The following is a 15,476-nucleotide window of genomic DNA, read 5'->3' as shown; positions in this document are numbered from 1 at the left end:
AGGCAAACATTGTCCGTCGAAACCTACTTCATGAGGTCGTCGTGACCATAAAACGGAGGGGAGGCAAATGATGTTCATGGTTTTGGATCCCCACTGGAGAGAGAGATGGGTTGTAAATCTGGAGAACCGGGTTGGATTCCCCCCTCCTCCACCTGAGTGGCAGAGGCTTATCTGGTGAACCAGGTGTGTTTCTGCACTCCTGCTGGGTGACCTGGGGCTAGTCCCAGTTCTCTCTGAACTCTCTCAGCCCCCACCTGCCTCACAAAGTGTCTGTTGTGGGGAGAGAAAAGGAAAGGAGCTTGTAAGCCACCTTGAGTTCTTCTTACAGGAGAGAAAGGTGGGGTATAAATTCAAACTTCTTCTCTAAATAAAGTAAACAAAAATATTGGAACTGGTGGAAAATCGCACAACAAAGATTTTTTCCAGAAGCCCACCCTTGGTCCTGGAAAATCTTCCCTGAAGGTTGTGACCCCATCGTAGACACCATTTGGGCTTGTGTGCATGTGCCGCGATAAAGAAGAATCGGGCACAAGCACTTCCTCGGCTGTGGATGCAATTATCCGATGCCTCACAATGGATTCTCTGTCTTGTGCTTTCGGGGGTCCCTAGTCCTCAGTGGGACTCTTTCAGGTACAGCCAGTCTGCTGGGGGGAAAGGCAAGGCCAAGGGAAGTCCGTCGGCTTTCCTGCAAAATCAGGCGTTGGAGAGTCAGAGACTGAGGTGGCCTCCCCAGAGCACAGCAAGAGCCGGACTCTCGAGGAAGGAGAACCTTTGGGAAGGAGAACTGAGGCCGTTTCAGAGCACAGGTAGGTTTGCACAGGTTAAAAGACAAAGGAGCTGTCCGCCACCACCTTTTGGGTCTGAGAAGCACCTTGTGTTAAGCCTTTTTATTTAGTTTATCCTGCCTTTCTCCCCAGTGAGGAATCAAGGCGGCTTCCGTTGCTCTGCCCTCCTCCGTTTTATCTTCACAACAATCCTAGGAGGTAGGCTCAGCTGAGAATGTCCGACAGCACAGTGGTGAAGAGCCAGTGGACTCTAATCCGGAGAACCAGGTTTGATTCCCGATTCCACCACATGAAGCCTGCTGGGTGACCTTGGGCCAGTCACAGTTCTCTCCGAACTCTCTCAGTCCCACCGACCTCACGAGGCACCTGTTGTGGGGACAGGAAGGGAAGGAGTTTGTAAGATGCCCTTGAGTCTCCTTACAGGAGAGAAAGGGGGGATATAAATTCAAACTCCTCCTCCTCCCTCTTGATTGGCCCAGAGTCATCCAATGAGCTTTAATACCGTGTTTCCCCGAAAATAAGACAGTGTCTTATATTAATTTTTGCTCCCAAAGATGAACTATGTCTTATTTTCAGGGGATGTCTTATATTTCTGTGTTCTGTTCGTCAGGCATGCTTCCAAACAAAAACTTTGCTACGTCTTACTTTCGGGGGATGCCTTATATTTCGCACTTCAGCAAAACCTCTACTACGTCTTATTTTCCGGGGATGTCTTATATTCGGGGAAACAGGGTAGAACAGCAAGTCCAGCAGTCTAACATCTACGCACGGTTGGCTCTGAAGATGTACTTGGTACCCAGCACAAGCCGGACTTTTTTCCCCCTAATGATTATACCATGTGGGAAGTTGCTGCCAGGTCCTGGCAATTTACTAAAGAAATCCTAAAACAGACTCCCAAAGTTAGCATGCGGCCGCTGCCCAAGAACGTTCTATTGGATTTGGGCCCCCGCGTTTCACTCTGGACCCAGGTTTCCTACCTAACTTTGAGAAATGTAGACCCAGTTCTCCAGATTAGAGTGCATCTGCTCCGAACCACTACACCACGCTGTCCCCAGGGGTGAACTCCCATTTCCCAAGTCACGGGCCATTTGCTGCCAGAGTCGTAGCCCAGGAAAGATCTTTGTGGGTGTGGTGAATCGAAGGAAGGGTGAAAAGGAATCTAGCCCTTCCGGACTGAACCTAGCCAACCTTGCCCTAAGGGAGTTTGGATTTATATCCCCCCTTTCTCTCCTACAGGAGACTCAAAGGGGCTGACAATCTCCTTGCCCTTCCCCCCTCACAACAAACACCCTGTGAGGTAGGTGGGACTGAGAGAGCTCTGAGAAGCTGTGACTAGCCCAAGGTCACCCAGCTGGCATGTGTGGGAGTGCACAGGCTGATCTGAATTCCCCAGATAAGCCTCCACAGCTCAGGCGGCAGAGCGGGGAATCAAACCCGGTTCCTCCAGATTAAATACACGAGCTCTTAACCTCCTACGCCACTGCTGCTCCCTCAGAGGGGATCTTTCAGGTACAGCCAGGCTGCTGGGGGGAAAGGCAAGGCCAAGGGAAGTCCGAATTTATACCCTGCCTTTCTCTCCTGTAGGGAGAAGCATTGTGAGAGGATATTTTGAGTCAGTGTAATCTACTGGTGCACAGCGGTGGATTCTAATCTGGAGAACTGGGTTCAATTCCCCACTCCACTTTATTAGCGGTGGACTCCGATCTGGTGAACCAGGTTCGATTCCACACTCCCTTCACATGGAACCTGCTGGGTGACCTTGGGCTAGTCACAGTTCTTTGGAGCTCTCTCAGCCTCACCTACCTCACAAGGCATCTGTTGTGGGGAGAGGAAGGAAAAGGAGCTTGTAAGCTGCCTGCAGGCTCTGTAAATTGAGAAAAGCAGGATATACATCCGAACTCGTCTACTCTTCTTCAAAGTCACCCTGCTCAGAGTTCCTCGAACAACCACACCTCGATTTCTCGCAGCTCCCTTTTTACTCTGTAAACACCTCCACCCCCTCTGTTTGTTCTGCAAAATGAAACTGAAGGGCCAGGGAATAGATCTCGCTAACAGGTATCCAATCTGTTGACATATCTTCCTCCAGCTTGCATTCGGTCTACAATGATAGCCCCTCCGGTTCAGGCAGTGTTTTGCATCTAGTGAAACATCTGCAGGGCATTTATATCTCAACTGAAGTTGATCTGTGCTTCTGGGCTGCAGCTTGGCGGGGGAGAACATCCGCTTTGCGCACACCTGTTGGCATCTCAAGTTTGTAGCATGGTGGCCAAGTTTGCAGACGATACCAAATTATGTAGGGTGGTGAGAACCGCAAAGGATTGCGAAGAGCTCCAAGCGGACCTTGAAAAATTAGGTGAGTGGGCTCAGAAATGGCAAAGGCAGTTCAATGTAGCAAAATGCAAAGTGATGCACACAGGGGCAAAAAATCCAAACTTCACATACATGCTACAGGGGTCAGTGCTATCAGTCACAGACCAGGAAAGGGATTTGGGCGTCTTAGTTGATAGTTCCATGGGAATGTCAACTCAATGCATGGCAGCTGTGAAAAAGGCAAACTCTATGCTGGGGATCATTAGAAAAGGAATTGATAATAAAACTGCAAAGATTGTCATGCCCTTATATAAAGCAGTGGTGCGGCCGCACTTGGAGTCCTGTGTTCAGTTCTGGTCGCCACATCTCAAAAAGGATATCGAAGAGATAGAAAAAGTGCAGAGAAGGGCAACGAGGATGATTGAGGGACTGGAGCACCTTCCTTATGAGGAGAGGCTGCAGCATTTGGGACTCTTTAGTTTGGAGAGGAGACGTCTGAGGGGGGATATGATTGAAGTCTGTAAAATTATGCATGGGGTAGAAAATGCTGACAGAGAGAAATTTCTCTTTCTCACAATACTAGAACCAGGGGGCATTCATTGAAAATGCTGGGGGGAAGAGTTAGGACTAATAAAAGGAAACACTTCTTCATGCAACGTGTGATCGGTGTTTGGAATATGCTGCCACAGGAGGTGGTGATGGCCACTAACCTGGATAGCTTTAAAAAGGGCTTGGACAGAATTATGGAGGAGAAGTCGGTCTATGGCTACCAATCTTGATCCTCCTTGATCTCTGATTGCAAATGCCTTAGCAGACCAGGTGCTCTGGAGCAGCAGCAGCAGCAGAAGGCCATTGCTTTCACCTCCTGCACGCGAGCTCCCAAAGGCACCTGGTGGGCCACTGCGAGTAGCAGAGAGCTGGACTAGATGGACTCTGGTCTGATCCAGCTGGCTTGTTCTTATGTTCTTAAGGTTATCAAGAGGCAGATAAGAAAAGGCCTTTTTGTGTGTATGACCTGAACAAGCCACAGGGGGGCAGTGTTGAGCTTGAGGAACAGGCAAGCCATTCAAGTTTTTTCGATCGTTTGGTGACCAGGAGGCAGGAGCGTACCGCACAGGGGGACACATGGGGTCAAATGTTCCTGGGCTGCGGCCATTTAATCATGTGGGGGGTGGAAAATCGCCACCCACACCCCTCCTCCTTCCCCCCACCCCCCAGGTCCATGCACTGACTTTCAAGACCTGGTGCAAAAAAAGTCATTGGCCATAGTAGGGGAGGGCGGCTGCCCATACGGGGGTGGGAACACACTCATATTTTGCCCTGGGCTCCATTTTCCTGGCATCTGCCAGGAAGAGGCAAGATCCAGTATGCCGGGTGTCTGAAATTTCATCTTCCTTTTCCTTTGCAATGGTGTATCACACGGAAATATTTTCTTCAGTACAGATTCCTTGCTGAACCAGGCTGGAGAGGATGGGACTCTCTTGTGTACAGAGTTTTGCTCCCTCAGCAGCCAATTTATATATGGAGAAATTTGAGAATAGCTTCATCCTCAATGACAGCAATCCTTTTCAACAATCACTTCTATTTTATAAAAGGTATATAGAAGAAGAGGAGGAGGAGGAGTTTGGATTTATATCCCCCATTTCTCTCCTGCAGGAGACTCAAATCTCCTTGCCCTTCCCCCCTCATAACAAACACCCTGTGAGGTGGGTGGGGCTGAGAGAGCTCCGAGAAGCTGTGACTAGCCCAAGGTCACCCAGCTGGCATGTGTGGGAGTGTACAGGCTAATCTGAATTCCCCAGAGAAGCCTCCACAGCTCAGGCGGCAGAGCTGGGAATCAAAACCAGTTCCTCCAGATTAGATACATGAGCTCTTAACCTCCTACGCCACTGCTGCTCCTATATAGATGATCTGTTTTTCATTTTTGGAAATAATTTTGATTTTCGGATATTTTTACATTGGATTAATGAACTTCACCCAAATTTAAAATGTACAGGACGAGCTGGAGAACCGGGTTTGGTTGCCCGCTCAGCCACTTGTGATGTGGAGGCTTACCTGGGGAACCGGATTAGTTTGTGCACTCCAACACATGCCAATTGGGGGACCTTGGGCTAGTGCCAGTGGTGGCGAACCTTTGGCACTCCAGATGTTGTGGACTACAATTCCTATCAGCCCCTGCCAGCATAGCCAATTGGCCATGCTGGCAGGGGCTGATAGGAATTGTAGTCCACAACATCTGGAGTGCCAAAGGTTCGCCACCACGGGGCTAGTCAGTTCTTTGGAGCTCTCTCAGCCCCACCCACCTCACAGCGTGTTTGTTGTGGGGGGGGGGGTAGGGAAAGGAGATTGTAAGCCCCTTTAAGTCTCCTTACAGGAGAGAAAGGGGGGATCTAAATCCAAGCTCTTCTTCCCCTCTTCGACTTTACACAGCTGGCTTTTAACAAAAGGAATCAGGGCTCCTAGTTGGGGAGTGAGGCAGCTGTGAGTTCAGCGCGACGCAGAGCAGCTATGAGAAAGACTCTGTGTATTGACAGGTATGGTCTCCCATTGCAGTAGTGTTAATGGGCTGGTAGATAACATTTGAAACCACAGTTGCAGGCAACTACAAGAAATAGGTTATCAAAGGATGAATCCGGGACTTTATACAGGAAAAAACAGTAGCTTGGAAAGAAATAAACCCCAGGTTCGTCTCAGGGATGTCCAGGACAATGGTAAAACGCTCACCATGCGGATGGTAGGAAGTGCCGTCAAGTCACAGCTGATTTAACAGCAGCCCCGTGGGGTTTTCAAGGGAAGAGATGTCCAAAGATGGTTTGCCATCGATTGCCTCTGCAAAGCACCGCTTGAGTCACTGGACAACCCTGTTGACCTTTTGAGATCACAAGATGCCCCGGCAAGCCTGGAAAACATCCAAGGAGCAGCAGTGGCGTAGGAGGTGAAGAGCTCGTGTATCTAATCTGGAGGAACCGGGTTTGATTCCCCGCTCTGCCGCCTGAGCTGTGGAGGCTTATCTGGGGAATTCAGATTAGCCTGTGCACTCCCACACACGCCAGCTGGGTGACCTTGGGCTAGTCACAGCTTCTCGGAGCTCTCTTAGCCCCACCTACCTCACAGGGTGTTTGTTGTGAGGGGGGAAGGGCAAGGAGATTGTAAGCCCCTTTGAGTCTCCTGCAGGAGAGAAAGGGGGAATATAAATCCAAACTCCTCCTCTTCTTCTTCAAGTTAGGAAAACGCTATATGTTTGTTATTTCCCTAATCAAATTTAAAAACAAGAGGAAGGATCTTCGGAGCGCTGACCTCTACGTAACCCTCCTAAAAGGAAGAAAAAAGCCAACCAGCCAAACCTTAGAAAAACTCCTGTTAAAGATTTATTGCGGCAATACAATAATTTTTTTTAGAAAACACACACACACGTCCGTGTTACGACCCTACAAGCTGAACAGTGGCACGCGGTGGCCAAAACCTTTGAAAAGGGGTAGGGGTTTGGAGTTCACACGAAGAGAAATCCCTCTTTTCAGAGGGCAAGACTCCGCGTTTCAGACACGCCGCTGGGCATCTTCGAGAACCTTGGCCCTCAAATGCACAGTTCGGCCTTTGCAGCTTCACAATGAGATCTCGTGGAGACGCTCGACCACAATCTCCACCAGCAAGAAGGGTCCCCGCCTCTTCTTCCCCACTGAACAGACACACTCATGTCAATTGCACTGAAGTTTTGGACACATGCTCCCAGATTTTTTCCATATATATATATGTACACATATACACACACACATAAAAACCTTTTCTTAAAAAACAAATAAGCAAAAACACTGCTCCCAAAAAAACCCCAAACCCGTGAAAAGGGCGCATCACCCCAAATTATAACAACTCTCGAGGTGTCTCTGTAGACTTTGAACAGATGCTACAGTATTGCAGAGGTGTCGTTCGGAGAAAAAAAAAAATCCGGAAATTCCAACAGTGATAAGGTACAAATGGCTTAACCAAGGATCGCCTCAACCCATCGGGGTGAATCGGGTAAGGGTGTCTCGTGTGTGTGGAGGGGTGGGCTTTAAGAAACAAGCGTCATAAATAAGCACAGTGACAAAGTAAAACACAAAGAGGAGGAGTTAAAGGTGGGACACACAAGAATATTTACAAGGGTCTTGATGGGGAGTTCAAAAATTTGGTGAGAACGAAACACCACCACCCCCAAACTTCCCCCGCAGCTACTGATTCCTGGGTTCAAATTACCCATCTCAGCCGCAACTCATAAAGTGCTTTTCCCGAAGAAAATGTTTCCCACGTTATATCTGGGGGCCCCCTAGGAGAGACCTGCAGGAGAGCTCTGTACTTTGGGACAAAGCCCCAGTTATGCCCCATTCCGGTTTCCCCCAGCTTTTTGTTGCTAACTTGACGAGATGTCAACAGGTGCCCACCCCAGACCAGGCCGGATTTAACCGCTGTGAACGAGTCTTCGTGGACAGAGAAATCTCACCAAATAGGTTTTAAATCAAAACACGGAGTGAGAAAGATCTTTGGTTTAAGCAGCAGAAATGATCGGCGTGGACCCCTGGCCCCGATCTTCATCTGCAGAAGTGACACAAATGACTTCCATCTTCTTGTAAGCCCTTCCGTCTACGTACCTAGCTGGGGAAAGTTTGTCAAAGGGGAGGGAGGGGGAGATTTGAAAATAATGCAATCCAGGCCTGCTCAGCCAAGAAAGCCCCCATCCGAATGTTTAGCAATAGCATGTGGTACAGTCCTCTCGGGGAAGCACACGCCTTCTTGCCCGTGACCCCCGATGGCAAAAAGGGCCTGTGAGCGGACACAGAGCTTAAGTGAGATTTTTCGCCCAGGCCACGAGAGGGCCCCTGCCCTGAATCAGCTGAGACTGAAAGGCACAGCGCCCCCTTGTGGGCAGTCCCAAGCAGGAGGGGAGAGAGAGCAGCATAGATACTCAGCCTGCCAGCCACAGATGTGCAGCGACTGGCTTCCGCCAGGGGGAAAATCATCAGACGTAAGACAGGAGGATCCACGTAGTTGCTCCTCTTCCTGGGAACAGAATGGAATGTTGTTGCTCTTCAAGATTCAGGGGGGGGGGGGTCTTTCCACTCGGCTGCAACCCAGTGGGGACTCCTGAATGGCTTGCACCATCAGCAGCTGGTGACACGGCCGGAACCTGCCCTTTCCTCCCCAATCCCCCCCGCCCCCGTTCCAAACTAAGTCAGGGTGCAATCTATCCACTCGTGCTCGTGTGCCTGGGTCTGAACTGCATGAACTGTTCCTCTCTGCCTCGCTTTTCCACGTGCCAGGCGTGTGGATTTCAACAGGCAGTGCCGGCGCTGAACACGTCGTGATGGGGGGAACCGGAAGTGCCTTTCTCAGCCGTCGTGGAATCGGGAAGCCCTGGAACTAAACCGTTTGACTCGTGCGCAAGCCAAAGCTTGAATCTTCTGAAACGGAGCGGACCGAGAGGGGACCCCCGGCTGAAACCCCACGCTGCACCACTCGTTTCAAAAACGAGCAGGGGCGCACGGAGACAGAGACGGGGCGCACAACACCTAGGAAGCTGCCTGACCGCGTTTCAAGGTGTCGGGCTTCACTGGGACGGTGTCGGAGGAGGAAAACGAGTCCCACGACGGCCGCTCCACACAGATGGAGAACCGCCAAAGAATCGCAGCTCCTTTCCATGCAAAATCCCGTGCCACGAACGACAGGACTGCTCGGGATCTGTTCCTACGACGTGCAGACTCTTTGGTGTCAGGGAGGTGTTTGAAACTCCAGGTAGCTAAACGCTAAAGATGGTTAACTACTAACTACAGCAACCCCCCCCCCCCCAAACAAAAGGCTAGCAGTTACTGATCCTTTTTTTCTCCTAAAAGAGAAAAAAACATCTATCAAGTTTCTCATGAACCATGATTATTTTCTGTATTAAAAATTATGGCAATGCAGATTAGAAACCAAAGATAGGAAACATGCACACCTCTCGCCCACTCCGCCGCTGCCGAAAATGTGCGTTTGTGCTGTAAAACTTGTGTGCACGGAAAGACAGACAGACGTTAAAAAAACCCAAAGTAATCCAAACAACCCTGTTAGAAACTGATCAAATGGGAACGGGCGAGCAGGACCGTCCAACCGCATTTGCAAGTGGTTCTCTCGCCGCCCAGGTTCGGACGATCGCCAGGTCACGCGCGCTCCCCGAGTCCGCTTCTTTCTTTAGAAAGCACCGTCTAAAAAAATTAAAATCACAGACAGGAATCTCCCCGGCAAGACGGACGAGGATTCCGAGGCTCTGAGTTCTCCTTTTGACGCGAAATGTCAAGAGAGGCTTACAAAACGGTCACGTTCGCCGCGGGCACGTAAAAAGTGTCTCCATCACAGTTGGCTTGGGCAAGTAACAAGCGTCTCTTGGGCTGACACAATTGAAAAGTCTGACCCTTTTCGTTGCAGGCACTACTTAAATCGACAGGCCATGTTTTACTACAGTGGTGGCAGATCACAGTGGGGAGCGTCCCCTCCCCCGTAAGGTACTAACCCTTTCCTAGCGGTGACCGGTGTACGCCTTGAACCAAGAGGTCACGGAGGCTGCTGCCGAGGAAATCATACCACCAGCGCTGCTGCTGGAGACGGGCTGCGAGGCCTGCGTGCTCTGGCTCTGCAGCATCTCCACGGTCTGGGAGGGGATGTCGCAGAAGCGGGGGCTGGGCAGGTTCTCCCAGTCTGTTCCCAGGTCCGTCTCTTCGTCACTGATGTGTTCGTCGCCGCTCTCGTCCGTCTCGCCGGCACCACTGGGGTCGACAAACTCCATGGAGTCCTCCAGGTCGGCACTGATCTCAAACGGCCCAGATCTATGAATGGAAAGAGGGTAGAAGAAGAAGTGTATGGATTTATATCCCCCCTTTCTCTCCTGCAGGAGACTCAAAGGGGCTTACAATCTCCTTGCCCTTCCCTCCTCACAACAAACACCCTGTGAGGTAGGTGGGGCTGAGAGAGCTCCAAGAAGCTGTGACTAGCCCAAGGTCACCCAGCTGGCGTGTGTAGGAGTGTACAGGCTAATCTGAATTCCCCAGATAAGCCTCCACAGCTCAGGTGGCAGAGTGGGGAATCAAACCCGGTTCCTCCAGATTAGATACACGAGCTCTTAACCTCCTACGCCACTGCTGCTCCGATAGTTAAGTCAGGGTAGTTAGTCAGAGCACTTTGTGGCCAAAACTAGCAGGTACGTGAGCTCATTGGTGGCAGGAGAGGCCTTCCCGTTGCAGCTGACTCATGGTTGCTTCATAGGGTTTTCGAGGCAGAGACAAATGGAGGTGGTTTGCCATTGCCTGCCTCTGCATAGCAACCCTGGATTTCCTGGGTGGTCTCCCATCCAAGTACTAACCAGGTCCCACCCTGCTTAGCTTCTAAGATCTGATGGGCTTGGGCTAGCCTGGGCTGCCAGGTTAAAGCAAGAGATGAACAGAGGTGGTTTGTCACAACCCTCGACTTCCTCGGCAGTCTCCCATCCAAGGACTAACCAGGGAAAAAGAGAAACAGGCTTTGCTGGGGGGAAGAATTAGGACTAATAAAAGGAAACACTTCTTCACGCAACGTGTGATTGGTGTTTGGAATGTGCTGCCACAGGAGGTGGTGATGACCACTAACCTGGATAGCTTTAAAAAGGGCTTGGACAGATTGATGGAGGAGAAGTCGATTTATGGCTACCAATCTTGATCCTCTTTGATCTGAGATTGCAAATGCCTTAGCAGACCAGGTGCTCGGAAGCAGCAGCAGCAGCAGGCCCTTGCTTTCACATCCTGCACGTGAGCTCCCAATGGCACCTGGTGGGCCACTGCGAGTAGCAGAGAGCTGGACTAGATGGACTCTGGTCTAATTCAGCAGGCTACTTCTTATGTTCTTATCTGATAGGTTTGGGCTAGCCTGGGCTGCCAGGTTAAAGCAAGAGATGAACAGAGGTGGTTTGTCACAACCCTCGACTTCCTCGGCAGTCTCCCATCCAAGGACTAACCAGGGAAAAAGATAAACAGGCTTTGCAAGAGGAAAGGGAAGCAGAATGAATGGCAGATGGTGCTGACATTGCTGTGCAGAGGAAGGGCAGAAGATCGGGGCAGGGGAAACCAGCTGTCCTTACCTTCCCAAGTTCTCTGTCTCAGGGCTGACCAGATACATCAGGTTCCTGAGCGTGTGCAGAGGGTGCAGCAGGTCCAAGTTGACATGCTAACGCAGCAGGGAGAAGAACAAAGAGTGCGTGTCAGGCAAGGCGTGGGGGCACACAGCTCTGAACCCCCCCCCCCCAAAGCAACGGGCCAATGGCCTACCTGAGAAAAGCAAAGGTAAAGAATGTTGGCATTCAGCTTCTTCACCGCCCATGTGAACTTCCGCCTGCTGAGGTTCTCCCCGCAGAACTCACTGCAAGACAGATTGAGACGCAGGATGATGGAGGAGGAGGAGGAGGAGGAGGAGGAAGAACAGGAAAACGAGGCCAAGAAAGTTGCACGTTTCATTAAACTACCTCAGCAAAGCAACGGGGCCATCTCCAGGTGGTCTCACTGATCATACGGGTTCCAGCATTTCCAGGGCAGGGTGACTTGAGTCTAGACTGCTGTAGTGCCCTCTACATGGGCCCACCCTTGAACTCAGCTTGGAAATTCCAATTGGTACAGAATGCTTCTGCTTGGTTCCTACTGGGATCCAGGCAGGTAATGCTGATTACACCCATTCTCCAGACACTTCACTGGTTTAGCTATTAGCCTCGAGGTTACAGCGACTGCTACATTTCTCTTTGAGAAAGCAAACTGGACTCCACTTGGTCACGCAAAGGGGGAAAGGAGAGTCTGTGAGCCCCAGAGGACCCCCCCCCAAGCCCCCCCCTCAAATATCCAGGGGGATGTGCCCCCTCTTTCTCTCCTTCTCTTTCTCTGTATCTTTAATTTTGTAGGCTGCCAAATGTGCTGTTACCCCTACTATATTTCACCATCTTCTCTCTCTCTTTCTTTGGTATGCTGCCACCAGGAATAAAATTCCACAAACCCTTTTATTCTATTCTTTTCTTGGAAGTGTGTACGAGAGGTCAGGCAAATGGAGGGCATCCACGGAACTAAGGAAAACCAATATTTCATTGAACCAAAATAAGATTTTATTTATAACTGGCAGGTAACTTCAAGGTTCCAAACAAGTTATTTTCAAAAGTTAAAATGAAATATAACTGAGGCACCAGCTACTGTATATACTTGCGTATAAGCCGACCCAAATGTAAGCCGAGGCACCTAATTTTACCACAAAAAACTGGGAAACTTATTGACTCGAGTATAAGCCTTCGAACTTGACTCAGTAGCAGCTAAAAACAGAAGATTTGGGAGCAAGATGAGATAGAGTTGCTTAACTGAGTTTGCATTAGGGATGAGCGGCTTTCCAGCACTCTAGGAACACAAATGAACCACTGTTTTCCTCCAAACGTAGAATAAATCTGGGATTCATAGCCATGCCAGCCTAAACTTTGCTCCAAAGAAAGACTTTGTCTTCAGCAACATCAGTCTTTGGCAGTAAACTACTGTATGAAGAATTGTATTCATCTAAAATGCAACACACCATAACCCTTAGGAGAGAAATGCCTAGGTTTCTTTTAACACACACACACACACACACACACACACACACACACACACACAACCTAGTTGTAATGCTATGAAGGCTGTCCTTACAGCTTGTTTTTACAGCTCTCTGGTGAGTTAGAAAAAAAGCAGCAACATGCTTACCAGATCCCCACAGCAGCCCCAGCTCCGGCCACCATCTTGGAATTACCATATATACTTGAGTATAAGCAGAGGGAGGCTTTTTCAGCATTAAAAATGTGCTGAAAAAGTCGGCTTATACTCAAGTATATACGGTACTTCATCTAACTTCCAGTCAGCATAAAGTCATTCTGACCCTTTTCATTCTTACAACGGAACTATGTCACCCTCAGCGTGTCTTTTCCTGACAAGATTTTCCCTCAGAGAGAGATTTGACACTCTAACTCTGAGTTCCCTGTAAAAACCACAGCCAAAATTCCCCTCACACAAATATGTGAGATCTCGTGCTTTCACACAAAGCTTTCTCCCCACAGAACTCTTTTCCCCACAGAGCTCTCTCTGGCCCCTTCCGCACACGCAAAATAATGCCTTTTCAAACCGCTTTCACAACTGCAAGTGGATTTTGCTATTCCGCACAGGTTCAAAGAGCACTGAAAGCAGTTTGAAAGTGCATTGTGTGGAATGAGCCTCTGTGTGTTCAGCTCAGACTCTCAATCTCTCAAACAGAGTTCCTCCCTTCACACATTCTGTCTCCACCCCTTTTTATATTCTTTAACCCACTCCTCACCAAATCCAATCAAAGCTCTCCTGCCTTTTATGACCATTCCCTCTGTCTCTCTCCTATCCGGCACTCACTTTAAAGACACACAAACCTACTATCATTTCAATCTAACTTTAAAACTGTCACACCAGGCGTTTCCCAATCCAGAGCTAGCAATCCTATGCCTCCTTTCATCATTTACATTTCCACGTTTACATCTCCTCACACTCTGAAACTCTTGGATGGGCAGGAAGTGGCACGCTTTTTACAACCTGCGTCTGTGCATCTGGAAACCCAAGCTCTGAACCGTCCGGCGCTGGCCCGGGTTACCCTGGGGTGCCCGATCTACTTGCCTGTTGTACAGCTTCTTGGGAAGGTTCACGTCAAGTAAATGGGACAGAATGTTGACCAGCTGAGTGGCGTAGCACAAAGCAGCACTGATGGTGTAAGCGGGATTGTTATGCTCCATGTCTGGAACGGGAAGAAGGGAAAACAAGAGAGCTCAAAAGAAGGGAAGGGGTGCAGCCAGAGGTGGGATCCAGCAGGTTCTCACAGGTTCCCGAGAGTAGGTGACTAATTATTTGTGTGTGCCGAGAGGGGGTTACTCATTTAGGTGAATTTTGCCGCGTGATTTTGGCCTTAGATTCACGCCCCTCCTCTCAGCAGTAGCCGCGCCTTGAGAACTTGAAGCAGTCTAGCAGGAGGTGCACCGGCGATGCATGGCAGCCTGATGCCCTGCGATGCATTAGTTTCCCTTGATGGGCAGGCGCCCCGAGTGGCTGCGCCCTTGCCACCAACCCAGCCAGGAATGCCCCGCCCAGAATGGCCAACCGCGCGCCCTGTAATGGGTGCCCCGCCCAGCCCCATTGGTGCTACACCACAGTTTGAATCCCACCACCATGGGAACCTGTTACTAAAATTTTTGGATCCCACCGCTGGGTGCAGCCCACCCAAGGGCCGGATCCTGGAGGTCTTTCCCACTGACAGACAATTCTATGGTCGAAGGCTTTCATGGCCGGAATCACCGGTTGATTATGCAACTTCATTGTTACGTATGCTAAAATGGGTGGATTCCACTCAACATATGCACATCACACTTGTTAACTGCAACCTTTCCACTTGCGAACCAGTGCAAATGGTTCTTTCTCCCACCCTGGACATTCCACAGGTATATATACTCCACTTGCTTTACTACCACCAGATCCTCTACCAGCCACAGATGCAGGCGAAACGTCGGGAGAAAATGCTACTACACACGGCCATACAGCCCAGAAACCCCACAACACCACACCAAAGACAATTTGGTCATTCCCGTTTCACAGACGTGAGACGGGGGCTAGAGGGAAAGTATGCAAAACTGGGCAAGATCACCACCCACGAGAACCTCAATTAATCGTTTCTTAATTGTAGCCAGAGAGTGAAATGCTCGTTAAAGGGGGAAAAAAACCCCAAATTTGTGGGTAAAATCACAGCCAATTTAGGGGGTGGTCCTTCTCTACAGTGGAATGCCCTCCCTCTAGACCGGTGATGGCGGACCTTTTCGAGACCGAGTGCCCAAACTGCAACCCAAAACCCACTGATTTATCGCAAAGTGCCAACATGGCAATTTGACCTGAATACTGAGGTTTTAGTTTAGAAAAAACGGTTGGCTCCAAGGCACGCAATACTCAGGAGTAAGTTTGGTGGTAGTTGGTGGCTTTGCTTTGAAGCAACTGTGCGATGCTTTGAACAGGTGAATCACGACCCTAGGAGGGTTTACTCAGAAGCAAGCCCCATTGCCAGCAACCGAGCTTACTCCCAGGTAAAGGGTCACGCTTTAGTTCTTTCCGTGAATATCAGTAGGGTTTAACAGCGCTTAACAGGGTTACCTACACTGCTTCCCCAAAACTAGGTCTTAGGTTTAGTGCTAATAATCTCCCTGAAATAATAATAATAATTATTATTATTATTAATTTAGTATACCGCCCTATCCCCGAAGGGCTCAGGGCGATGTACAGATAAAACATCAGCTAAAAATTGCACTATTATCACACCCCATATGTCCCAACTCGACCTCTGCGCTCAGCAATT

General features: G+C 49.7%; 1 protein-coding gene across 1 annotated transcript in view; it reads right to left on the bottom strand.

The window, feature by feature from the left end:
* Positions 1 to 6,440: 6,440 nt before the first annotated feature.
* Positions 6,441 to 15,476, bottom strand: part of ATG14 (autophagy related 14) — a 28,062-nt gene continuing 19,026 nt past the window's right edge. Inside the window, exons 7-10 of the mRNA XM_048486319.1 lie at positions 13,760 to 13,877; positions 11,393 to 11,483; positions 11,206 to 11,291; positions 6,441 to 9,922 (exon numbers count right to left, since the gene is read on the bottom strand). Of these exons, the coding sequence (XP_048342276.1) occupies positions 9,616 to 9,922; positions 11,206 to 11,291; positions 11,393 to 11,483; positions 13,760 to 13,877 (602 nt within the window). The 3' untranslated portion in view covers positions 6,441 to 9,615. The remainder of the gene's footprint in view (positions 9,923 to 11,205; positions 11,292 to 11,392; positions 11,484 to 13,759; positions 13,878 to 15,476) is intronic.

Source organism: Sphaerodactylus townsendi, linkage group LG02, assembly GCF_021028975.2.
Source record: "Sphaerodactylus townsendi isolate TG3544 linkage group LG02, MPM_Stown_v2.3, whole genome shotgun sequence".
Classification (NCBI taxonomy): domain Eukaryota; kingdom Metazoa; phylum Chordata; class Lepidosauria; order Squamata; family Sphaerodactylidae; genus Sphaerodactylus; species Sphaerodactylus townsendi.
The sequence above is the reverse complement of the archived record's forward strand: the minus strand, read 5'-3'. Positions and strand labels throughout refer to the sequence as shown.